The 20014-nt window shown below is 52.6% G+C and overlaps 1 protein-coding gene across 6 annotated transcripts in view; it reads left to right on the top strand.

The window, feature by feature from the left end:
• The first annotated feature begins 633 nt into the window (after nucleotides 1-633).
• WDR20 (WD repeat domain 20) overlaps nucleotides 634-20014 on the top strand; it is a 54091-nt gene continuing 34710 nt past the window's right edge. For 4 of the 6 annotated variants that reach the window (XM_055131328.1, XM_055131326.1, XM_055131331.1 and 1 more), the window contains exon 1: nucleotides 634-1001. In XM_055131328.1, coding sequence (XP_054987303.1) covers nucleotides 753-1001 — 249 coding nt within the window. In that variant the 5' untranslated portion in view covers nucleotides 634-752. Of the gene's footprint in view, nucleotides 1002-2624; nucleotides 2773-20014 lie in introns of all 6 variants that reach the window. The other 2 variants (XR_008629202.1, XM_055131327.1) reach the window with 2 other exon arrangements.

The following is a 20014-nucleotide window of genomic DNA, read 5'->3' as shown; positions in this document are numbered from 1 at the left end:
TCCGCCCCCCGCCCCAGCCCCTGCAGGCCCTGGGATAAAGGGGCGCTTTGCCCTGGGTCCTCACTCGCCCAGACCCGCGTCAGCCTAGCCCCGGCCCCGCCAGCCCCCGCCAGCCCCCTTCCAAAGAAGCCGCCGCCCGAGTCCCGGGCAGCCCCGGCTGAGGGGCGCGCGGGGCAGGGGCGGCCTCGCCCGCGCCCCTCCCTCCCGAGGCCGGCGCGGCCGCTCCCTGTTGACATTTGCAGACACACGTGCGGGGTGTGGCTCCGCCCCCGCCCCGCCCCGCGGAAGTGGGCGGGGCCCGGCCGGGTCCCGCGACACCTTCCGGCCGGCGAGCCGGGCGCAGGGGCTGCCCGACCCGGCGTCCAGACGGTCGTTGCCTGAGGTGGCGGAGGGGCAGCCGCGTCCCTCGGGCGGACGCACCGCTGAGGCTACGGGGCCGCCCACGTGCCGACCCCCGCGGGGGCGGCGGCCGCGGCGTCCCCTCCCCCGGCCCCCACGCCCTCCGCTCCTCGAGAGCCCGCGCGGCTGAGGAGGCCGCGCCGCGCCCAGCGCGGCGGCCCCGACCCCGGCCCGGCTCCCGCGCGCTGGCTCCGGGCGGTCGCCGGCCGCCGAGCGCCGGGCCGCGGCGGGCGCGCCTGCGCAGTGGCGCCGGGCTGCGCGGGGCGGGCCGCGGTGGGCGGGGCCCGCGCGACGGCGCCTGCGCGGTGGGCGTGATCCGGGCACTTGGGGCAGGATGAACGCTGCTTTCCAAGATGGCGACGGAGGGAGGAGGGAAGGAGATGAACGAGATTAAGACCCAATTCACCACCCGGGAAGGTCTGTACAAGCTGCTGCCGCACTCGGAGTACAGCCGGCCCAACCGGGTGCCCTTCAACTCGCAGGGGTCCAACCCCGTCCGCGTCTCCTTCGTCAACCTCAACGACCAGTCCGGCAACGGCGACCGCCTCTGCTTCAATGTGGGCCGGGAGCTCTACTTCTACATCTACAAGGGGGTCCGCAAGGTACCGAGCGGGCGCCGGCGGGGCCGGGCCGGGGCCGGGCGGGGGCGCGGGGCCCGCCGGGGCGGCGTCGCGCCACTTCGGAGCGGGCCGGTAACTCCGCCGGGCGCTCCCGGGAAGGGGCCGGGCGCGCGGAGGGCGGCGGCGGCCTGGGCCGGGCGCGGGGGGCGCGGGGGCCGTGACACGGGCGCGGCGCGGGGCCGCGGGGCCCCGGGGGCGGCGGGCGGGCCGCCGGGGGTCGCCCGGCGCGGCGCGCGGGGCCGGCGGGGCCGCTCCACCTGCTGCGGCCGCGGTGACCGTCCGCTTTCCCACGGCGTCCCCCGGAGGTCAGCCGGGCTGCAGGTGCGGGTCGCCGCGGCGGGCCCGGAGGGGGTCCCGCGGGCCTCGCGCCCCCGCGCCCCGCCCCGGGAGCGGCCCCTCGTCGGGCCCCCTGGAGCACGCCGTGACGCCTGTGGCCCGGCAGCAACTCACGGGAGTTTTCCTCCGGCCGGCCACGTCGGCGGCTGGCTCGCGCGGGGCCAGCGGGGCCCCCGCCCCGGCCCCTGCCCTGCCCCTGCCCCTGCCCGGTCCCTGCCCGGCCCGGCCGCTCCCCGGCCGCTCCCCGGCATCGGGCCGGCCCGGCGGCGAGCGCGGCGGCGCGGGGTCCGGGCCCGGCGAGCCGAGGGGCCGGCGGCCCGGGGGAAGTTGGGTCTCGCGCCCCACTCGGCCGCGGACACGCCGCCCGCCTCCTTGCCGGGCCTCGCCCCCGGAGAACGCCGCGGCGCTCGCGGGGCGATTTGCAGGAGTGATGTCATGGGCTCGGGCGGCCTGACATCCCCCCGCGCGAGCGGGCAGCCCGGACCGGCGTGAGGAGTAACTGTCCAGCGGGACGTCGCTAGCCTGGTTCTAGGACTAACGGGTCTGGTTCCCCCCGGAAAAATGTCTAGGATTTTGTTACTGAAACTTGTTTCTATAATGATAAAAGCGCTTAAAAACAGTCACTGCTGTAGGTGCTCACTTTCAAAACTAGTGTTTTTCTTTTCAGAGTATGTGATTTTTGTTTTTTGTTTTTTTTTGGCTTTTTGGGTCATACCTGGTGATGCCCGGAGGTCAGTCATGGCTCTGCACACCGGGTGTTGCTCAGGGGACCATATGGGATGCTGGGGATCTAACCGGGGTCAGCCACGTTTGAGGCAAGTGCCCTACCTGCTCCAACTATTGCTCCCTACTATTGCTCCAACCCCCCCAAAAGTATGTGGCTTCTGAAGCTCATAGCGGCAAACCCTATCTGAATCTACTTGCCCTGATTTGCATCATCAAAGATCTGCTGTCTGGAAGCTAATAGTGTCTGTTAGTGTTTTCTGTCGGTGGGATACTCAAGTGACAGCTAAAAGGAGAGCATTTCTCTTCTTGTTTTTGTTTTTGGGTCACATCCCGCAGTACTCCGGGTTCAACTCCTGGCTCTAGGCTCAGGGATCACTCCTGGCGGTGGTTGGGGGACCGTATAGGATGCCAGGGATCGAACCTGGGCCAGCAAGTGCCTTTCTTGCTGCACTGTTGCTCTGGCCCCGAAAAGGAAAGCACTTCTTAACTACTCTGAAAAACTATTTTCATTTTTTTTTTTTGATTACACCGGGCTGTGCTCAGTATGGGTCCAGGAGACCATATATGGTGTCGGAGTAGAGCCCAGATCAGCAGAGTTCAAGGCAAAGCACCCTGCCCGTTGTACTATCTCTGTGGCCCCTGAAAAATTATTTGAAACAGAATGTCTTAAACACGTGAATTTGAACTTCAGGTGAGTACTTTAGCCTTTTTTGTGTAAAATTTTGTCACATGGTAACATTGCATTACAGGATAAACATTTTAGATATCTTCCAGCCATCATAATCAATTATTTTTTGTTTTCCAGAAATGAATTTTATTTATTGTTTGTCTTGAGGGCCACAACTCAGTGGTACTCAAGCTACTCCCAGTTCTGTGCTCAGGGGTCACTCATGGTGGTGCATGGGAAGTCTGTTTAGTGCTCAGCGTGGATCTGGGCCGCTGCCTGAGGCCATGTGACCATCCCACTGAGCTCTTAAGTAGCTCTTAAGTTCTCCCCCTGACCTACCCGTGGCATATTCGATTTGCCAAAAACAGTAACAACAAGTCTCTCAATGGAGAGATGTTATTGGTGCCCGCTTGAGCAAATTGATGAACAGTGGGATGACTGTGCTACAATGCAGTTACTTCTGAGTGATTTTTTTCCAGCAACTTTTCTGAATTAAAAATAGAGCAAAACTCCATTCTGGAATTACCTTTATCTGAGCTCAGGATGTAATTTTTCTGGGACTCTTTAACTCATAGTTCCTAAATAAAACAGTTTGACTGGGGTTGGAGAGAGAGAGTGGGGGTTAAGACGCTTGTCTTGCATGGGGCCTTCCTTGGTGGTTATGAGTGCCACTGGCAAGAACGCTCCTGGGGACAGCCAGGAGCATCGCCGGGTGTTAACTCCGAATCAAAAAAATGAAACCAGTTATCCTAACAACTGTTTTACTTTTTCTGGGGAGGCTATCCCTGGCAGTACTCAGCTTGCTCTTGTTTTGTGCTAAGGGGTCACTCCTGGCTGGGCTTGAGGGACCAAATGGAGTGCCAGGCATTGAACCAGATCTGGCACGTGCAAGGCAAGCACCTCTCTGTTTTATTTTTACTCAAGCCCCCAAACTTATTTTACTTTAAAAAAAAAGAGAGAGAGAGAGAAGAAAAAGAAAAGAAAGTGCAAATCATTGTCTTTGATCAGAAAATTAGAATTTACTTTTGGGGGTTAAGAATTTCAAATCTGAGGGGCTGGAGAGATAGCACAGCGGGTAGGGCGTTTGCCTTTCAGGCGGCCGACCCGGGTTCAAATCCCAGCATCCCATATGGTCCCCTGAGCACAGCCAGGGGTAATTCCTGAGTGCAGAGCCAGGAGTAACCCCTGTGCATCGCCAGGTGTGACCCAAAAAGCCAAAAAAAAACAAAAAAAAAGAAAGAATTTCAAATCTGAGCACCAGAAAGCTAGTACAGATTGCACATGCCAACTGGGGCTGGATCCCTGTCACCTCATGTGATCTCTGAGCACAGAGCCAGAAGTAAGCACACACCTGAACTCAGCAGGTGTGGCCGAATAACAAAATAGAACCCCAGTAATTCTAGATATGGATGAGCTGGAGAATCACGTAGTAGCTTGGTTCACATCCTGCTGGCCCTGGTTTGAATCCCCAGCACCAGCCGTGGTCTCCTGAGCTAGAACCAGGAATAGCTCTTGAGTACCTCTGGGTGTGTCCCCTCCCACAGTTTTCCTTGGAATCTGGGACTGGAGTGGTCATTCTGTGGACATGCTTTGCCATGCCCAGCAGATGGCCTAGGCTCCATCCCTGGCACCTCATGGTTCCCTGGACTGCTGAGTGAGCCCCGAGCAGAAGCTGGGAGTACCACTTCTGAGCACTTCTTGGTGTGGCCTCTCAGCTACAAAGTCAAAGACTTAGAAAGATCTGTGTCAGGGCTGGAGTGATAGCACAGCGGGTAGGGCGTTTGCCTTGCATGCGGCCGACCCGGGTTCGAATCCCAGCATCCCATATGGTCCCCTGAGCACAGCCAGGGGTGATTCCTGAGTGCAGAGCCAGGAGCAACCCCTGTGCATCGCTGGGTGTGACCCAAAAACCAAAAAAAAAAAAAAAAAAAAAGAAAGATCTGTGTCATTTGGACACCCCACACCCACCCATTTCTTTCTTTGGGGGGGGGGGTATGTAGTTTTAAACAGACACAGTGTTAGAAACCAGTGTTACTTCACTTTAAAAAGCTTTATGACAACTATTCTTCCATCATTCATGAGTGTGCTGTAGCCAAATACACTAATTCTGCCTGTGGACTGAGTGGAAATCGGTCTTTAAAAACACGAGCCATGTGTTACCATGCTGAAGAGTTTGGAGGCCTGAGTGGGATGGAGTGGGAAAGGAGATAGTCTGAAGTCTATTCCAGAAAGTGAAGGAAGTCTTGACCCTTTAAAACAGAGGCAGGAATTGGAGCCTTAGTATAGTGGGGAGAGCGATTGACCCAGGTTTGATCTTCGGCATCCCATGTGGTCCCCCGTCACCGCCAGGAGTAATCTCTGTGTATCCCTGGGTGTGACCCCCAAACTAAAACAGATGTAGGTTAGTTTTCAGAGCTAGAAGGGACCTTTGTGTTTGTATGTTCTTAGCTCCTGGGAGGGAAGCAAGTCTGGAGCGAGGAGTGCAGACCACACTGATCGCAGAGCCCGTCTGCGCCATTGCTCATTTGTTTGGAGGGGTTGTGGGGTAGGTTGTGCCACAGCTGGTGATGCTCAGGTTTTATTCCTGGCTGGGGTGTGTCACCCCTGACAGGCTCCGGTGACTTGTATGTGATGCTGGGAATTAAACTGAGTTGGCCACATGCAAGGCCTTAACCCCGTAACCCCGTGTACTATCTCTTCTGTTTTGATTTCTCTTTTAAGATATTTTTGGATAAAGCTGGAAAAGGTAGTGAATGTTCACCCTCTCTCCTCCCTCCCCACACCCAGCAGTACTTAGGGTCTATTTCTGGCTCTGTGGTCGGGAGTCACTCCTGGTGTACTGGAGGACCGTGTGTGGTATGAGCCCCATGGTATGCATGCAAGCCAAGCACCTTAGCCTCTGTGCTACCTGTCTGCCCCCAACCTTTTAATTTTATGGAGCTCTGTTTATTTTATTTTTTCTGTTGTTTTGGGGCCACACCTGGTGGTGCTCAGAGGTTACTCTGGCTCTGCACTCAGGAATTACTCCTGGTGGTGCTTGGGGGACCATGTGGGGTGCTGGGGACCCACCCTGGGTGAGCTGTGTGTAAAATAAGTGCCCTGCTCCTGTCCCCTGGCACTCTGTTGGTGAGTAAATATGATAACCACCACTCTGATCTCAGCCATCACTTCCCCAGCAAATTGTTTTAAATTCCCAACCTAGTGGTTAGAGAGATAGTACAGGGGTTTAAGGTACCTGCCTTGCATGTGGCTGTCCCCAGTTGGGTACTCTGCATGGTTTTCGGAGCCCTGCTGGGGGTGATACCCCCACCCCAACCCCGCCACTGCCGAGTGGCCCAATTACATCCCCGAATTCTGGGCCAGTACAGTTTACTCTGTTACATATTCTCATAGTGGCCTGTGCTTTGCCTTTCTTGCGCTTTCCTCAGTGATATCCTTGGGTGATAATCTCTCCTGTATACAAAGGGCCCTCAGAGTAAAGACGAGGTCTTTTCTGCTTTCTTTTTCTTCGGAATGACCAGTGCAGTGTCTGATGTAGAGCAGGTCCTTCAGTATGTGTTGAGTAAATGAATAAAGCGTCCGTGTCCAACTATGTCTTTATTTTAATGAAACAAGATTTTATTGAGTGAAACTTGCTTAGAGAGATGTGAGAGAGAAAGAGGAATGATATGTTCAGGAGAAAGCACAGGCTTCTCCAGAGGCGAAAAAGCAGCAAAGAACAGATAAGCAGGTGAGGTACGTGTTCCGGGAGAAGGTCTTAGAGAGCAAGCCCTTTGTAGTCAAGTCTTCAGAAGCTAGAAGCCTATCCACTGTTTCTGTTTCTGGTCACACCTGGTGGTACTCGGGGCTTAGTTCTGGCTCTGTGCTCAGGGATCATGGCTGGTGGGGCTCAGGATACCAAGTGGGGTGCTGGGGATCAAACCTGGGTTAGCTGCATTCTAGGCAAATGCCTTAACTGCTGTTAAGGGAAACCTATTCAATTTTGAACTCTTAAGGGATGTTTTGTAGCTCACATTAAAAAGAAATAGGGGCCACACCCAGCGGGGCCTGGACGGGCCTACTCCTGGGAGAGCCCAGCCTGGCCTCCCAGGTGGTGACTGGAGCCTGTGCTGGAACTTTCCACCTTGCACATGCTTGACCGCTGAGCTCTCTTTTGGGCCCTTCACTTAAACCTTTTAAAGACATTGAAAGTTGCTGATGAGTAACGAATCTGGCTTTCATACAGTCGGGACATTCTGAGGTCAGAGACAGTTAAGTAATGGATAGTAACCTAATTGTGCAGGTTACTTTTGATCTACTGGAGCAGTGGACTAACATTGGTTTTAAACTTTATTTTGAGGCCACACCCACCCAGTGGGATTCACAGGGAGTGCTCGAGGAGATGTGTTCAAGGAGATTCTTTTTTCTTTCTTTTGGTGCTGGGATTGAACCCAGGCCTCCGACAGGACAGGCCAAGGATGCGCTGTTGAGCTGTCTGTCTGGCCCTGACAAACCACATTTCAAAACTTCTCAGCATTAACATCAAAGCCAAAGGACCATTCCTTCCCCATCTTAAGATTGCAGCATATAAATGAACAATATATTGCCCAGAGATGTTATTGAAGCAGTTCCCACAGAAGGTGAACAGTAGGAGACTTGAACCCTTTTGTCTCCTAAGGTGGAATTATTTTTATTTTTTTCTTTTTGGGCCACACCCCGAGTTGCTCAGGGCTTACTCCTGGCTCTGCGCTCAGGCATCACACCTGGTGGTGCTTAGGGGACCATTCAGGGTGCTAGGGAGCTAACCGGATTAGCTGCGTGCAAGGCCAGCACCACCTGCTGTTTTAGCTCTCTGGCCCCCCTAAAGTGGAATGATTTTGTTTTCAATAATTTTTTGTTTTGTTTTTGGCCCCCACCCAGCTGTGCTCAGGGCTTACTTGTAGTCTGTGCTAAGGGATCATTTCTGGCAGGGCTCTGGGGACCTGTGTGGTGCCAGGGATTGAGCTTGGGTCGGCCATGCGCAAGGCAAGTGCTCTACCTGCTGTGCTGTCTCTTTGGTCCCTCCAATAATTTGTTAACAACATTCAGTTCATCTTTCTGCTGGGAAATGTCTTCGTGTCGCAGGGTCGTTGCTCCATGGGAATACGGAAGAGTGGGGTGTTCTGTGAAAGCGCGTGTCAGGTGTGAGTAGGTCTCTACTGCTGAGGAAACTTGGGATGCAGTTAGAAGGAACTGGATTCAGTTGAGGTCCTTTTTATTTGCTTTTGGACCACACCTGGCGGTGCTTAGAGACTCCTGACTCGGTGCTCAGGAGTCGCTCCCAGTGTTGTTGAGAGGACCATCTGGTGCTGGGCTTGGCCGCTGTGTCCCGCTACTGGAGCTACTCTCCAGCTAAGTTCAGTGCTCGGGAAAGCTCAGCAGTGAGGCGAGGCGGGCAGAGCCCCCCAGGAGCAGCCCACTGCCGGATGCCCCACTGTCTCGGTTTTGGGGCCACACCCAGCGGCGATCAGTGACTGCTTCTGGCTCCTGGCTTGGTGCACACTTGGGGGTGCAACCAGAGGTGGGGCTTGGGGCGCCAAACCTGGGCCTCTGCATGGCATGCACGCTAGCCCGATGAGCTCTCTCCCGGGCCCTTCCAAGGTGGGCTTCCTCGCAGACTAGTTTTAGGTGTTAGGCTGCCTCAGAGAAAGTGATGTTCTCACACTTACCCAAGTGTAACCTTTCCTTTTTTTAGTTTGGGATTGTACTCAGCATTGGTCAGGGGTAACTCCCTGTGGTGCTCAGGGACCATAGGGAATGGCGGGGATCGGACCTGGGCCGGGCCCATGCAAGGCGAGCAACCCTCCCCACTGTGCTGTGGCTGAGGCTCAGCCATCGTATATGACTTTCAGACCTCTCTGTTCCTCACTTGTAGTTGACTCTGATCTGTTTTGGCTGTTCATCGTCTCCCCCTCACCTTCTTCCCTTTTTCTGTCGTTCTGTGATGGGCAGGGTGAGGTGTGTGTGGCATGTTGGCGAAGGGCAGCATTGCCCGGGCTCTTAGTCCATGTTCTTGCCCATTTTGTTTTGAGGTGATGGCGATCCAACACAGGACTTTACACCGGCTAGGCCTGTGCTCTGCCACGTCCTACCCCCATTTATACTTCAGAAAGAGAATTAGAAATTCCAAACTTTGGTTTTGGGGCCCCAGCTGAGTGTTGCTCAGGGACAACTCCTGGCTGTGGGCCTGCGGGTCGTTCCCAGCAGTGCTCGTAGCACCGTGCAGTACGACCACCAACACTAAGGCTGGCGTGCGGAGTATGCTCTCAACTCGCTGGCCCCAGAACTTCCTTACAGATTTCCTTTGAAAGCCTTGTACTATCTCTCAGTCTCAAAATAGAAATAAATTTAATTAGTACATGTTTCAGTTTTAGGACATTTAATAGTAACTGAGAGTATCAGTGCTAAGGTTACCTTACCTGCTAAACATGTAGTGTCTCTGTTCCCTAATCAGCGCCAGGGAATACTGGGGCCACTCCTGGTGATGATTCGCCAGGCAGTGCGGGTGGGATGGCTGATGCTCAGCCCAGTGATGTGGTTCTCGCAGACCCAGTGGTGCTTAGGGCCACCAGGGTCACCCCATGGTATTTGGGAGGTAGGGGGTGGCAATGGCGGGTGGAAGCGGTGATGGTAGCATGGATGATTCCAGAGACTATTTGCACTTGGGCTTGGGGCCTAGTGGACTCAAGCCTCTTGAATTATCTCTCTAATCCTGGCTTTTTTTGGTTTCTGGTCCACACCCAGCAGTGCTCAGGACTTACTCCTGGCCCTGTATTCAGTCATCACTCCTGGTGGGGCTGGGGCACCGTGTAAGGTGTCGAGGATTGAACTTGGGTCAGCCATGTGCGAGGCAAGTGTCCTACCTGCTGTATTGTTGCTCCAACCCTGTGTGTGTATTTTAATAATAGATAAGGCTTTAGTTTTGCTTTTGGAGCCTCACCCAGCAGTGTTTGAACTGCTCTTGCTCTGCTGAGGGGCCATGCAGTGCCAGGGGTTGGACCTGGGGCTTCTGTATGCGAGGCATAAGCTCTTCCCCTTTGGGCTACCTCCTGGGTCCCGTTCTTGGGTTTTTGTGCCACACTTGGGAGTGTTTGGGATCTACTCTTGACTTGGTGCTGGGAGTTGCTTCAGGCAGTATTCGGCGATCTTGCAGTGCCAGCATTGAACTTAGGACACTTGTGTTGTGTGCAGAGCATGCGCTCTTGCCCTCTGAACCATCTCCCGGCCCATAGTAGTTTAGCTGTTTATCGGGTGTGCACCGTGCTACTGTCTGTTGTGGATGGTGTGAAGGCGAGTTAAGACACTGGTGGGTCGGAGAGATAGCATGGAGTTCAGGTACCCGCCTTGCATGTGGCTGACCAGCGTCAAGCCCTGGCACCACATGTGGTCCTCTGAGCACAGAGCTAGGAGTAGGCCCTGAGCACACTGAGTGTGGCCCAATTTTTCACCCCAATACCCCATTAAAAGAATTTTTTTTTTTTTTTTTGCTTTTTGGGTCACACCCAGCGATGCTCAGGGGTTACTCCTGGTTCTGCACTCAGGAATTACCCCTGGCAGTGCTTGGGGGACCATATGGGATGCCGGGGATCGAACCCGGGTCGGCCGCGTGCAAGGCAAACGCCCTACCCTCTGTGCTATCGCTCCGGCCCCAAAAGAAGCTTTTTTGAGGGGGTTACTGACTTGTAATATGAAGTACAAGGTGTGTGTTCTGCATGTCGTTAAGTGGTACAAGGGATCAAGTGAATTGAGGAGTCAAGGGAAGTGATATTCCTCTGCCCAGTAAGTGGGAGGAGGATCGCCAGTCGAATTTCAAATCGGTTATTTGCCCTGAAATGTATACAGATAACCTTTTTTTCTTTTCTTTCTTTTGGATAACCTTTTCTCTATTTTTTTTTTTTTGTGGGGGGAGAGGTCTGGGATGGCCTTGGTATACACCTGGCAGTGCTCAGGGGTTGCTGCCAGTGAAGCTTGGGGGACTGTGTTGTGCCAGGGATGGAACCAGGTCACCGGCGTGTAAGTCAGGTGCCCTAGCCTCCTGTCCTCTCTCTCTGTCCCCAGGTCACATTTTTGTTAATTTGACTCCAGTGCTTTGTTTTGGCTCCTGGGCTATAACTGGTGATACTTGGGCCCTACTCATGGCTTGGGACTTGGGTTGCTCCTGGCAGTGGTAGGGGATTGTTTGGTGCCAGGAATTAAACCCAGGGCCACACACTTACAAGCAAGTGCTCTACCACTGAGTCATCTCCCCAGCCTCTGTTGTTTTTTTGTGGTGCCAGAGATTACCATAAAAGAAAAAAAATTCACTTTTCTTTTTTTTTTGCTCTTTGGGTCACACCCGGCAATGCACAGGGGTTGTTATTCCTGGCTCTGCACTCAGGAGTTACCCCTGGCAGTGTTCAGGGGACCATATGGGATGCTGGGAATCGAACCCGGATCGGCCGCATGCCAGGCAAATGCCCTACCTGCTGTGCTATCACTCCAGCCCCTCACTTTTTTTCTTTTTGGGTTATCCCCAGTGATTCTCAGGGCCACTTCCTATGGTGCTGGGGGATTGTGCGCTGCCAGGATGTACTCAGCCATTGAGCCATCTTCTTCCCAAGCTTCTTTTTTGTTTTTAAATTCTTTCTTTCTTTCTCTCTTTCTTTCTTGCTTTCTTGCTTTTCTTGTGTCACTCCCGGCGATGCACAGAGGTTACTCCTGGCTCATGCACTCAGGAATCACTCCTGACGGTGCTTGGGGGACCATATGGGATGCTGGGAATCAAACCCGTGTTGGCCACATGCAAGGCAAACTCCCTACCCGCTGTACTATCGATCCAGCCCCTCTTTTGTTTGACGGGCATTGTGTATGCTTGTGGTGCTCACACATTGGTTGTGGGGGCTTGCTGGGAGTCCCAGCAGAGTAGTTGGGGTCACTCTTAGGCATGTGAGAAGGTGCCAGGCGTCAAACTCTGGCTTCCCTAGCCTCAGGCTTGTAAGACAGGTACTCTGGCTACCGTCTCCGTCTCTTCCTCTTCTCTTCTTTTTATTTGAGCCACACCTAGTGGTGGTCAGGGTTTATTCCTGGCAGGGCTCAGGACCACTTGGAGTGCTGGGCCTTGAACCCTAATCCGCTGCTCGCAAGGTCAGCTCCCTATCAGCACTACTATTGCTCTGGCTCCTCCTTATCTTTTTTGTTTTGTTTTGTTTTGTTTCAGGGCCACACCTGCCAGTGCCTAGGGCTTCCTTCTGGCTCTGCACTCGGGGACCACTCTTGGAGGGCTCGGGGACCATGTGGGGTACTGAACCCAGGTCTGTTGTGTGCAAGACAAATGCCCTACCTGTTGTACTATTGCTTTTATTTCTGATTGAGCTTCATTTCATTTTATTTGTATTTTTTATTTTTATTTTTGGCTTTTTGGGTCACACCCAGCGATGTTCAGGGGTTACTCCTGGCTCTGCACTCAGGAATTATTCCTGGCGGTGCTCTGGACCATATGGGAAGCCGGGGATTGAACCCAGGTGAGCCGCGTGGAAGGCAAACGCCTTTCTCTCTGTGCTATTGCTCTGGCCCTCAATTTAACTTTAATTTGGGGTTGCATATGGGGCAGTGACTGGGGGCTGGGAGGGCCACACTAGGTGGTATTGGTGTGGGGATATATGGTTGGTGCCCAGCGTTACTCTGCTGCTGGAGCCCCAGCTTTAGTGGACAGTTGCTCTTATCTTTTAGATTTTTCTTCACCTGTCACCTGTCGTCCTGTTGATCATCGATTTGCTTGAGTGGGCTCCAGTGATGTGTGCGTTCGTCCCTGTTGCATGCTTTTATCAGCCTCTCCTTACTTGTTCAAGGACGAGTAGTCTTAAGTAAAATATGTCCGTGGAGTGACAATTTGTTATTTGAGTAAAACGTGCCAATTCGCCTGTGCTATATTTAAAATATTTTTTCAGTTACTATTTTTTTCATTTTGGGGTCTTGCCGGCTGTGCCTCAGGGCTTACGCCTGCAGGGTTCTGTGCTCGGGGATCACCCTGGCGTGTGTTGGGGGCTATATGTGGTGCTGGGATTGGCTATATGTGGTGCTGGGTCGCCCGTGCCAGGCAAGTGCCTTGCTCACTGTACTCTCCCACTCCTACTGCACTTCGTGTCTGGCGTGTAGAGGTAGAAAAATGTCCTTAAAACTATAGGTTTTAGAAGAAAGAAGAACCACGCAGGGATGAACTCACAAGGCTTTGCTGGTTTAGAAGAGTAAGACTTGACTGCGTTCTCGATAACCGTGCTGCGGTTGTGGTGGCCGGAGCTGCTTTTCCTTTGGCTGCTCCCAGCTGCTTCCCCATGGTGGTGTGACTTTGCTTATTTCATTTTATTTCCCTGAGGTGGTAACACTGATTCTGGTGCTCATTCTCTTTCCTTCGATCTTCATTTCAGAGACCTTCAGTCTTAGTGTTTTAGTCAACAAGTGCTTGAGTGGTTTTTATGTGAAGATCAGTGTGGCTGTCGGAGAGGTCTTAGTCGCGATCCTTAAGATCCTTAACCTTGAACGGTTTATCATCTAACCAGAGAGATTGGATACTCTCACACTGAATCATTGGACCGAGATTTATTGAGTGTTGTGATAGAATCTCTGCCATCATGGCATTTACAGGCCGATGGAATAATAAATGGCTTGTTTATTCAGTTAACATTTACTGGACCTAAAGGCAGGGAAGACATGGAACCTTGCCTCAAGTGCCCGTGGTCTAGAGGGGGATGGTGCTGAGTCATGAGAGGCACATGGTGTCTGCTGTGTCATCATCCGGCAGGACTTCTTAATCGGAATGGATTTAGAGGGTATACCTACCTGTATCACTGTATCATTGTCGTCCCATTGCTCATCGATTTGCTTGAGTGGGCGCCGTAACGTCGCCATTTGTCCCTGTCGTGCTCAGGGTCAGGGGAATGAGGCCCATTATTGTTACTGTTTTTGGCATATCGAATACACCACGGTTAGCTTGCCAGGCTCTGCCGTGAGAGAGTCTGCATTGCTCTCTTCCAGGAGCTTTGTTTCATAGTCTCTGGATCTTGGCCGTTGATGAGATTACATGTCAGGAATTGCTCCTGGCAGCCTCAGGGTGTCATACCTACCTAGAGAGGGAAAAATCATTCTTTATTTTTACACCGCCAGCGAATATAGGTGACAGATGTCAGTAGTGACAGACTTGTGGCTTTATCGTCAGGGAATCACACAGATGGTTTGCATCACAGTGTATTGTTGTGGCCATACCAGACACCATTCACATCCGCCACTGCTTTGCTTTGTGTCTGATATATGTGTTTCTTTGTTCGGGGCCACACTCAGTGTGCTCAGGGCCTAGCTTAGTCTTGGCTGGGCCTGGACCGTATGGGATACGGGGGTCGTCGATCTGGCCCCTTGTCACTGCTGTGGAATCACGGTGCAGTCACTAGACCTGCTCCTAGCGCTTGTTAACAATGGGAAGTGAGTCACCAGCCCCATTGCCAGGGTTCAAATCCAGGGCATTATCCATGCAAGGCTGTGTTCTGCAACTAAACTGTACCTCAACTCCTGAAGAAATCTTGGAAATCTTTAATTTAGTATGCTATAATTATATTGTAATATCACGGATTCTTTTTAATCTTCTTTGGGGGGGGGCACATCCCACTGTGCTAAGGGCTTATTCTTGGGTCTGTGCTCAGGGATCATTTCTGGCAGTGGTTGGAGAACCATGTAGGGTGCCAAGGCTTGAGCCCGGTTGGGCATGTGCATGTGAACATCTAACTCACTGCGCTTTCTTTCGGCCCCATCTTTGTCATATTTTTTTTTTTTTTTTGGTTTTTGGGTCACACCCGGCGATGCACAGGGGTTACTCCGGGCTCTTCAACCGGTCGGCCACGTGCAAGGCAAACGCCCTACCCGCTGTGCTATCGCTCAGCCCCCATCTTTGTCATCTTTCATGTTTAATAACATTGTGTAAAGAAGTCCAATGCACAGAAACATTAAAGCACCTTGATTTAAAGAAATCTTAAGCTTTTTATCACTATGTTTGTGATTATATAGGAAGGTAACTGGTTTCTCCTGTCCTGTTAAGTGAAATTTTCAGCTCTGTTGAAGAGACTATTGTGATTCTTTTTGGTGACTCAGCAGTTGATGATCTAGTATTTTTTTTTTTTTTCAGGTGGGGTTGGGGATTGACACACCTGATGGTGCTCAGGGCTTACTCCTCCCTGTGTTCAGGGATCACTCCTGATGGGGCTGGGGGGACCAGATGGGGTGTTGAGGATAGAATCCAGGTCAGCCATGTGCAAGGCAAGCACCCTCCTCGCCCTACTATCTCTTGGCCTACATTGGCCTTCCCATCTGCTGCTTTCCTTTCTGTTTTTGCCTTGCTGCCATAACCATAGGGAGGAATGTGAAGAATTAGCCTGTGTTCCAGTTGGTTCCTGATAGCGGAGGGTCACAGTGGAAAGTTTGTCCATCTCACTAGCAATGGGAACTTGGAGAGGCTCTAACGGGATGGCAGAACTGAGTTCTAGGGGCTATGTGGGCTGGAGAAGGTTCTAAGAGTGGAATGTTCGCCGGGTTCTTTGAGATGTGTGAGCCACACGTTGGGCTTTCAGCTCACCCAGTCTTGGGCGACTGGATTATCTTCCTCAGTGATAGCCACTATTTAATGTTAGCTTTCAAAATGCTTAGTATGATTTTTGCTTGTTTGGGGCCACACTCAGCAGTGCTCAAGCCTCATTTCTACCTTTGTGCCAGGAATCACACCTGGCAAGTGTTCAGGGGACCATATATGGTGCCCAGAGTGGAACCTGAACCTCTTCATGTAAAGCCTGCACCCCGGCCCGCTCAGCTCTCTCTGGCGCACTGTGTTTTTAACGGTGATGGTAGATCCAGTTGGCACCCCCCTTGCACTGCTCTCAGTTCTACCCCTGACTAAATGGAGTCCACAGCAGACAGGTTGCAATTTCCTCCTCCTTACAAAGATGCCAACCCTCTCCCCCTTTGGGCCCTGCTGCCCCCACCCACCCCCTTCAGTCTGGAATCTTTGTATTTGGCAGCTCCAGCCCCGTTTTTCAGCTGCTCACTCCTGTCCTTGTTGGAGTTGTCCGGACCCTTCAAGTGTGAGGTGGGGCTCGTGCCGTCAGCCTCATCACCTGGGAGTTTGTGCAAGTACGATCAGCCCCCCCCACCCCGACTTTCTGAGTCCGAATCTGCCTGCCCACCTGCCCCTTCCTTCCCTTCCCTCCACTCCCCTTTTCTCTGTTGTTTGGTTTTGGGCTATACCCTGCTGTGCTTAGGACTTACTCCTAACTCTGTGCTTGTGGGGCTTGGGGGACCATGTGGGGTGCTGGGGGTGACGCCGCAGGAGCCCTCCCTTCTGTACTGTGGCTCTGGCCTGGAGTCCGCAGTTCTGGGGGGATACATGTGCTCCAGGTTGGAGAGCGTTGATCTTTACTGCATTCTTTAATTCTCTGGCCGCCTCTTCACATTTCGTCCTGTCAAATTATTCCATCTTCCAGCCATCTAATTTAGTGTCCAATTGAGTGTTTTTTAGCAAATTTACAAGCTTTTACAGCTATTAACATAATCCAGTTTCAGAACATGAGGAATTGTTTTAAATCATGTGTTAAATTGTCTGCTACTTAAATAAATTCTGAAGATCTACTGTAGAACGTAATGCTTGTAGGATATTGTGTTCTGCAAAATTGGTAAGAACCTAGGTGTCATGGTAGAGAGAAATAACAAACACCAAAGGCAAACGGACTCCAGAAACTCTGGGAGGTGCTGGCTGTCTGTTACCTTGATTATAGTTATGGACCATGGTTGTTTGTGAATGCCCAGAATAATGTACACTGTCGACATTATGTATATCTGTTGGTCAGTGATGCCCAGTAACATTAAAAAAAGTTTTAATTTTAATACATTTACATGGCTTCAGCCCCAGAGTGCGCGCTCTATATCTGTATCTGTCTGTGTGTAAATAAAAGGCTAATCAGAGACCTCGCTTCTGCTTCTGTTATCACCCCTTCCTTTCCTCTCCCTGTTATTTTGATTTTGGGGGACCGTACCTGCTAGTGCTCAGGGCGTACTCTTGGCTCTGCACTTAGAGATCACTCCTGATAGGGCTTGCGGGAACCATCTGGGGTGCCGGGATCAAACTCGGGTGGTCGGCCATGTGCAAGGCAAGCGCTCTACCTGCTGTACTATTGCTTTGGTCCCACAAAGAACTAAAAAAAATTTTAAAAATTGAATCACAGTGAATTGCAGCTTTATAAAGTTATTTATTTATTTATTTGCTTTTTGGGTCACACACGGCGATGCACAGGGGTTACTCCTGGCTTTGCACTCAGGAATTACTCCTGGCGGTGCTCAGGGGACCATATGGAATGCTGGGATTCAAACCTGGGTTGGCCGAGTGCAAGGCAAACGCCCTCCCCGCTATGCTATTGCTCCAGCTCCTGCAGCTTTATAAAGTTATGATTAAGTTTCAGACGTATGATGTCCCATCACTTATCCCTTCACCATTGTCCACTTTCCTCTACCCAATATCGTCCCCAGTTTCCCTCCTGCCTCCCCGCCTGTCTCTGAGGCAAGCTCCCTCTACTCCCCCCCACGGCACCACCACCCATTGTCCTGCTGTTCCCTCCCCTGACTGCCCCTCCCACCCTTGCCCAGTGGCAAACTTCCTACTGAAGACCAGTCCTCATGCTCTTCTTTCAGTTGTCTCTGGGCATTTGTTGTTCCCCTACTGTGTTTATTTCCCACATCTGAGTGACACCACTATGTCAGTCCCTTTCCCACTGACTAACTTCACTCGGCATGATACTCTCCAGGTCCATTCAGGCAGCGGCAAATTGCATGATTTCATTTTTTTCTAATGACGGAGAAATATCCCATTGTGTATATTTCCCATAATTTCTTTATCTAGTTCTTGGGCACTTGGGTTGTTTCCAGATTCTGGCTATTATGAATAGTGCTTCAGTGAACATAAGGATGCAGATGTGCTTTTCTGTATTGTGATTTCTGGCCCTTAGGGTATATTCCCAGGAGCGGAATTGCTGGCTTGTATAGAAGCTCAATTTCTCGTTTTTTGAGGAGTGTCCATATTGTCTCCCAGAAAGGCTGGAGCAGTTCAGCGTTCCCACCAGCAGTGAGGGAGGGTCCCTTTCCACTGCATCCATGCCAGTACTGGTGGTGGTTGTTATTTTTATTTATTTTTTGGTTTTGGGGCCATGCCTGCCAGTGGTCAGTGTTACTCCTGGTTCTACACTCAGGAATCACTCCTAGCAGTGTTCGGGGAACCATACGGGATGTCAGGAATTGAACCCCAGGCTGGCAGTGTGCACCCCACCCTCTGTACTACCATTCTGCCCCCCAAACACCACTTATTGAAGAGACTTTCCTTGCTCCGCTGTTTCCCACCTTTATTGGACATTACGTGCCCATATACCCTAGGGTCTGTTTCTAGATTTTCAGTTCTATTCCTTTGATCTGGGGGTCTGTCTTGATTCCGGTACCACACTGTTTTAGTCACTGTCTCTCTGCAGTCGGCTTGGAGTTGTGGGGAGTTAACGTGTAACCAGAGCAGCTGCAGGTAGGCTTGCCGGCCACTTTTGCAGTGGTTGAGAGAATTCTTTTTTGTCGTTTTGGACCACACCCCGACGTACTTAGGGCTTATGCCTGGCTCTGCACTCAGGAATCACTCCTGTTGGGCTCAGGAGACAGTGTGGGGTACCCGGGGTCAAACCTGGGTTGACTACATGCAAGGCAATGCCCTACCTGCTGTACTGTCCCTTCAGCCCCAGTTGAGAGGATTCCCCCATCTCCCGGATTCAGGAGACTTATTTAGGGGAAGGGAAAAGAAGGCAGGGAAGTGCCTGGATTGTGGGAAGGATCTGCTAAGGGATTCCCCTAGAGAATTGGTTTTGTTATTTTATTTATATTTTGTTTGGGGGGTGTTTAGGCCTTACTTTGGCCCTGAATTCAGGGATCACTCCTGGAGGGCTGGGGAATTGAACGTTGGGTCTGCGGCATGAAAGGCGAACACCCTCCCTGCTATATTATCTCTCTAGCCTGAGAATTGGTTTTAGATATTACTCACAGCTTCAGGTCTTGTGCTGGTAGAGTGTTCTGTGACCCTGGCTCGGGCTGCCTGGTGTGAGTTGCCTGGAGCTAAGCTTGTTTGGAAGCTCTGTCTGCCTTTCCCTGGTCCCCTCATGCTCACGCTCTCCCTTCTGCAAGGAAGCGGCTGTGCCACTGCCCCCCACCTCACCCCCTTCTGCGAAAGTGGGGGACATGCAGAGCTCCTGAGTGTTCTTCCTGCTGGATTTTGGAATGGATGTATGTGCAGTTAGCAAGGTTGAGGGCAGTACTAGCTCAGTCATTTTAAAAATTGTTGTCCGGCAGTGGCCCCTAGGTCCCCGAGGGGAGGCCCCTCTCAGAGTCGTGCTGAGTGATAGTGCTGTCCTGGGGTGTCCCTTGGTGCAGTGGTTGAGAGCAGGGCACCGGGACTGCGTCCCGCGAGCACAGCCTCCCACCGGGCCTCCCGGCATGCCCACAGACCAGCCCGGCCAGCCCCGCCTCAGGGCCGCGGCTCTCTTCGTGTCCTGTCTGTGAGAGGCGTGGGGCTGCCTCGGGCTGCTCTCTCTGCTCTTCTGTGGCCTCTATCCTGTGTGGGTTCCTGTCCAAGGAGGACGGCCCTTTGGGTGTCGGTTCCGTGTGTAGTGCCAGGGGTCTCCGGTCTACCTCTGACACTGTCCCATAGTGACACTCTGGGCCTCGTCATCCGCTGAAACGGCCTTAGCTCCAAAGTCACCGATACAGAGACGGCGTCCTTCCATCCGGAGAGCTGCGGTTCCCCACCAGCGTCCTCCGCAGAGTGGAAGCAGCAGTCTTGCCCCGGAGTGACCTCAGCCCCGCTGTTCTCAGCGCTCCGGGCTCTTGCTCCCTGGGCTTCTGCCACGCCCAGTGGACGCACGTGGTCCACGCTTCTGACCTCTCGGTGACACTGAGCACACACACTGATCTCCGTACGGAAGCGCTCCTTCAGAACTCCTTCCCGTCAGGGCGCTTTGCTCTGCCTGCCTTTCTGGCCCACGGAACTCTGACCCCTTACTGCATCTCCTCCTGTGCCAGTTTTTCTGCTCTACCTGGTCTTTAATTGAATTTCCTGATGACTCAGTCCCATTCCCTCTTTTCTCACACCCATTATAAGTCTCTACTCTCTTTTGTTCCTAAATTGTTCCTACCTTTCCGTCTGTGTGTACAGCCC

The sequence above is a fragment of the Sorex araneus genome, chromosome 3, assembly GCF_027595985.1.
Source record: "Sorex araneus isolate mSorAra2 chromosome 3, mSorAra2.pri, whole genome shotgun sequence".
Taxonomy (NCBI): Eukaryota; Metazoa; Chordata; class Mammalia; order Eulipotyphla; family Soricidae; genus Sorex; species Sorex araneus.
This window is presented reverse-complemented; position numbering and strand designations above follow the sequence as displayed.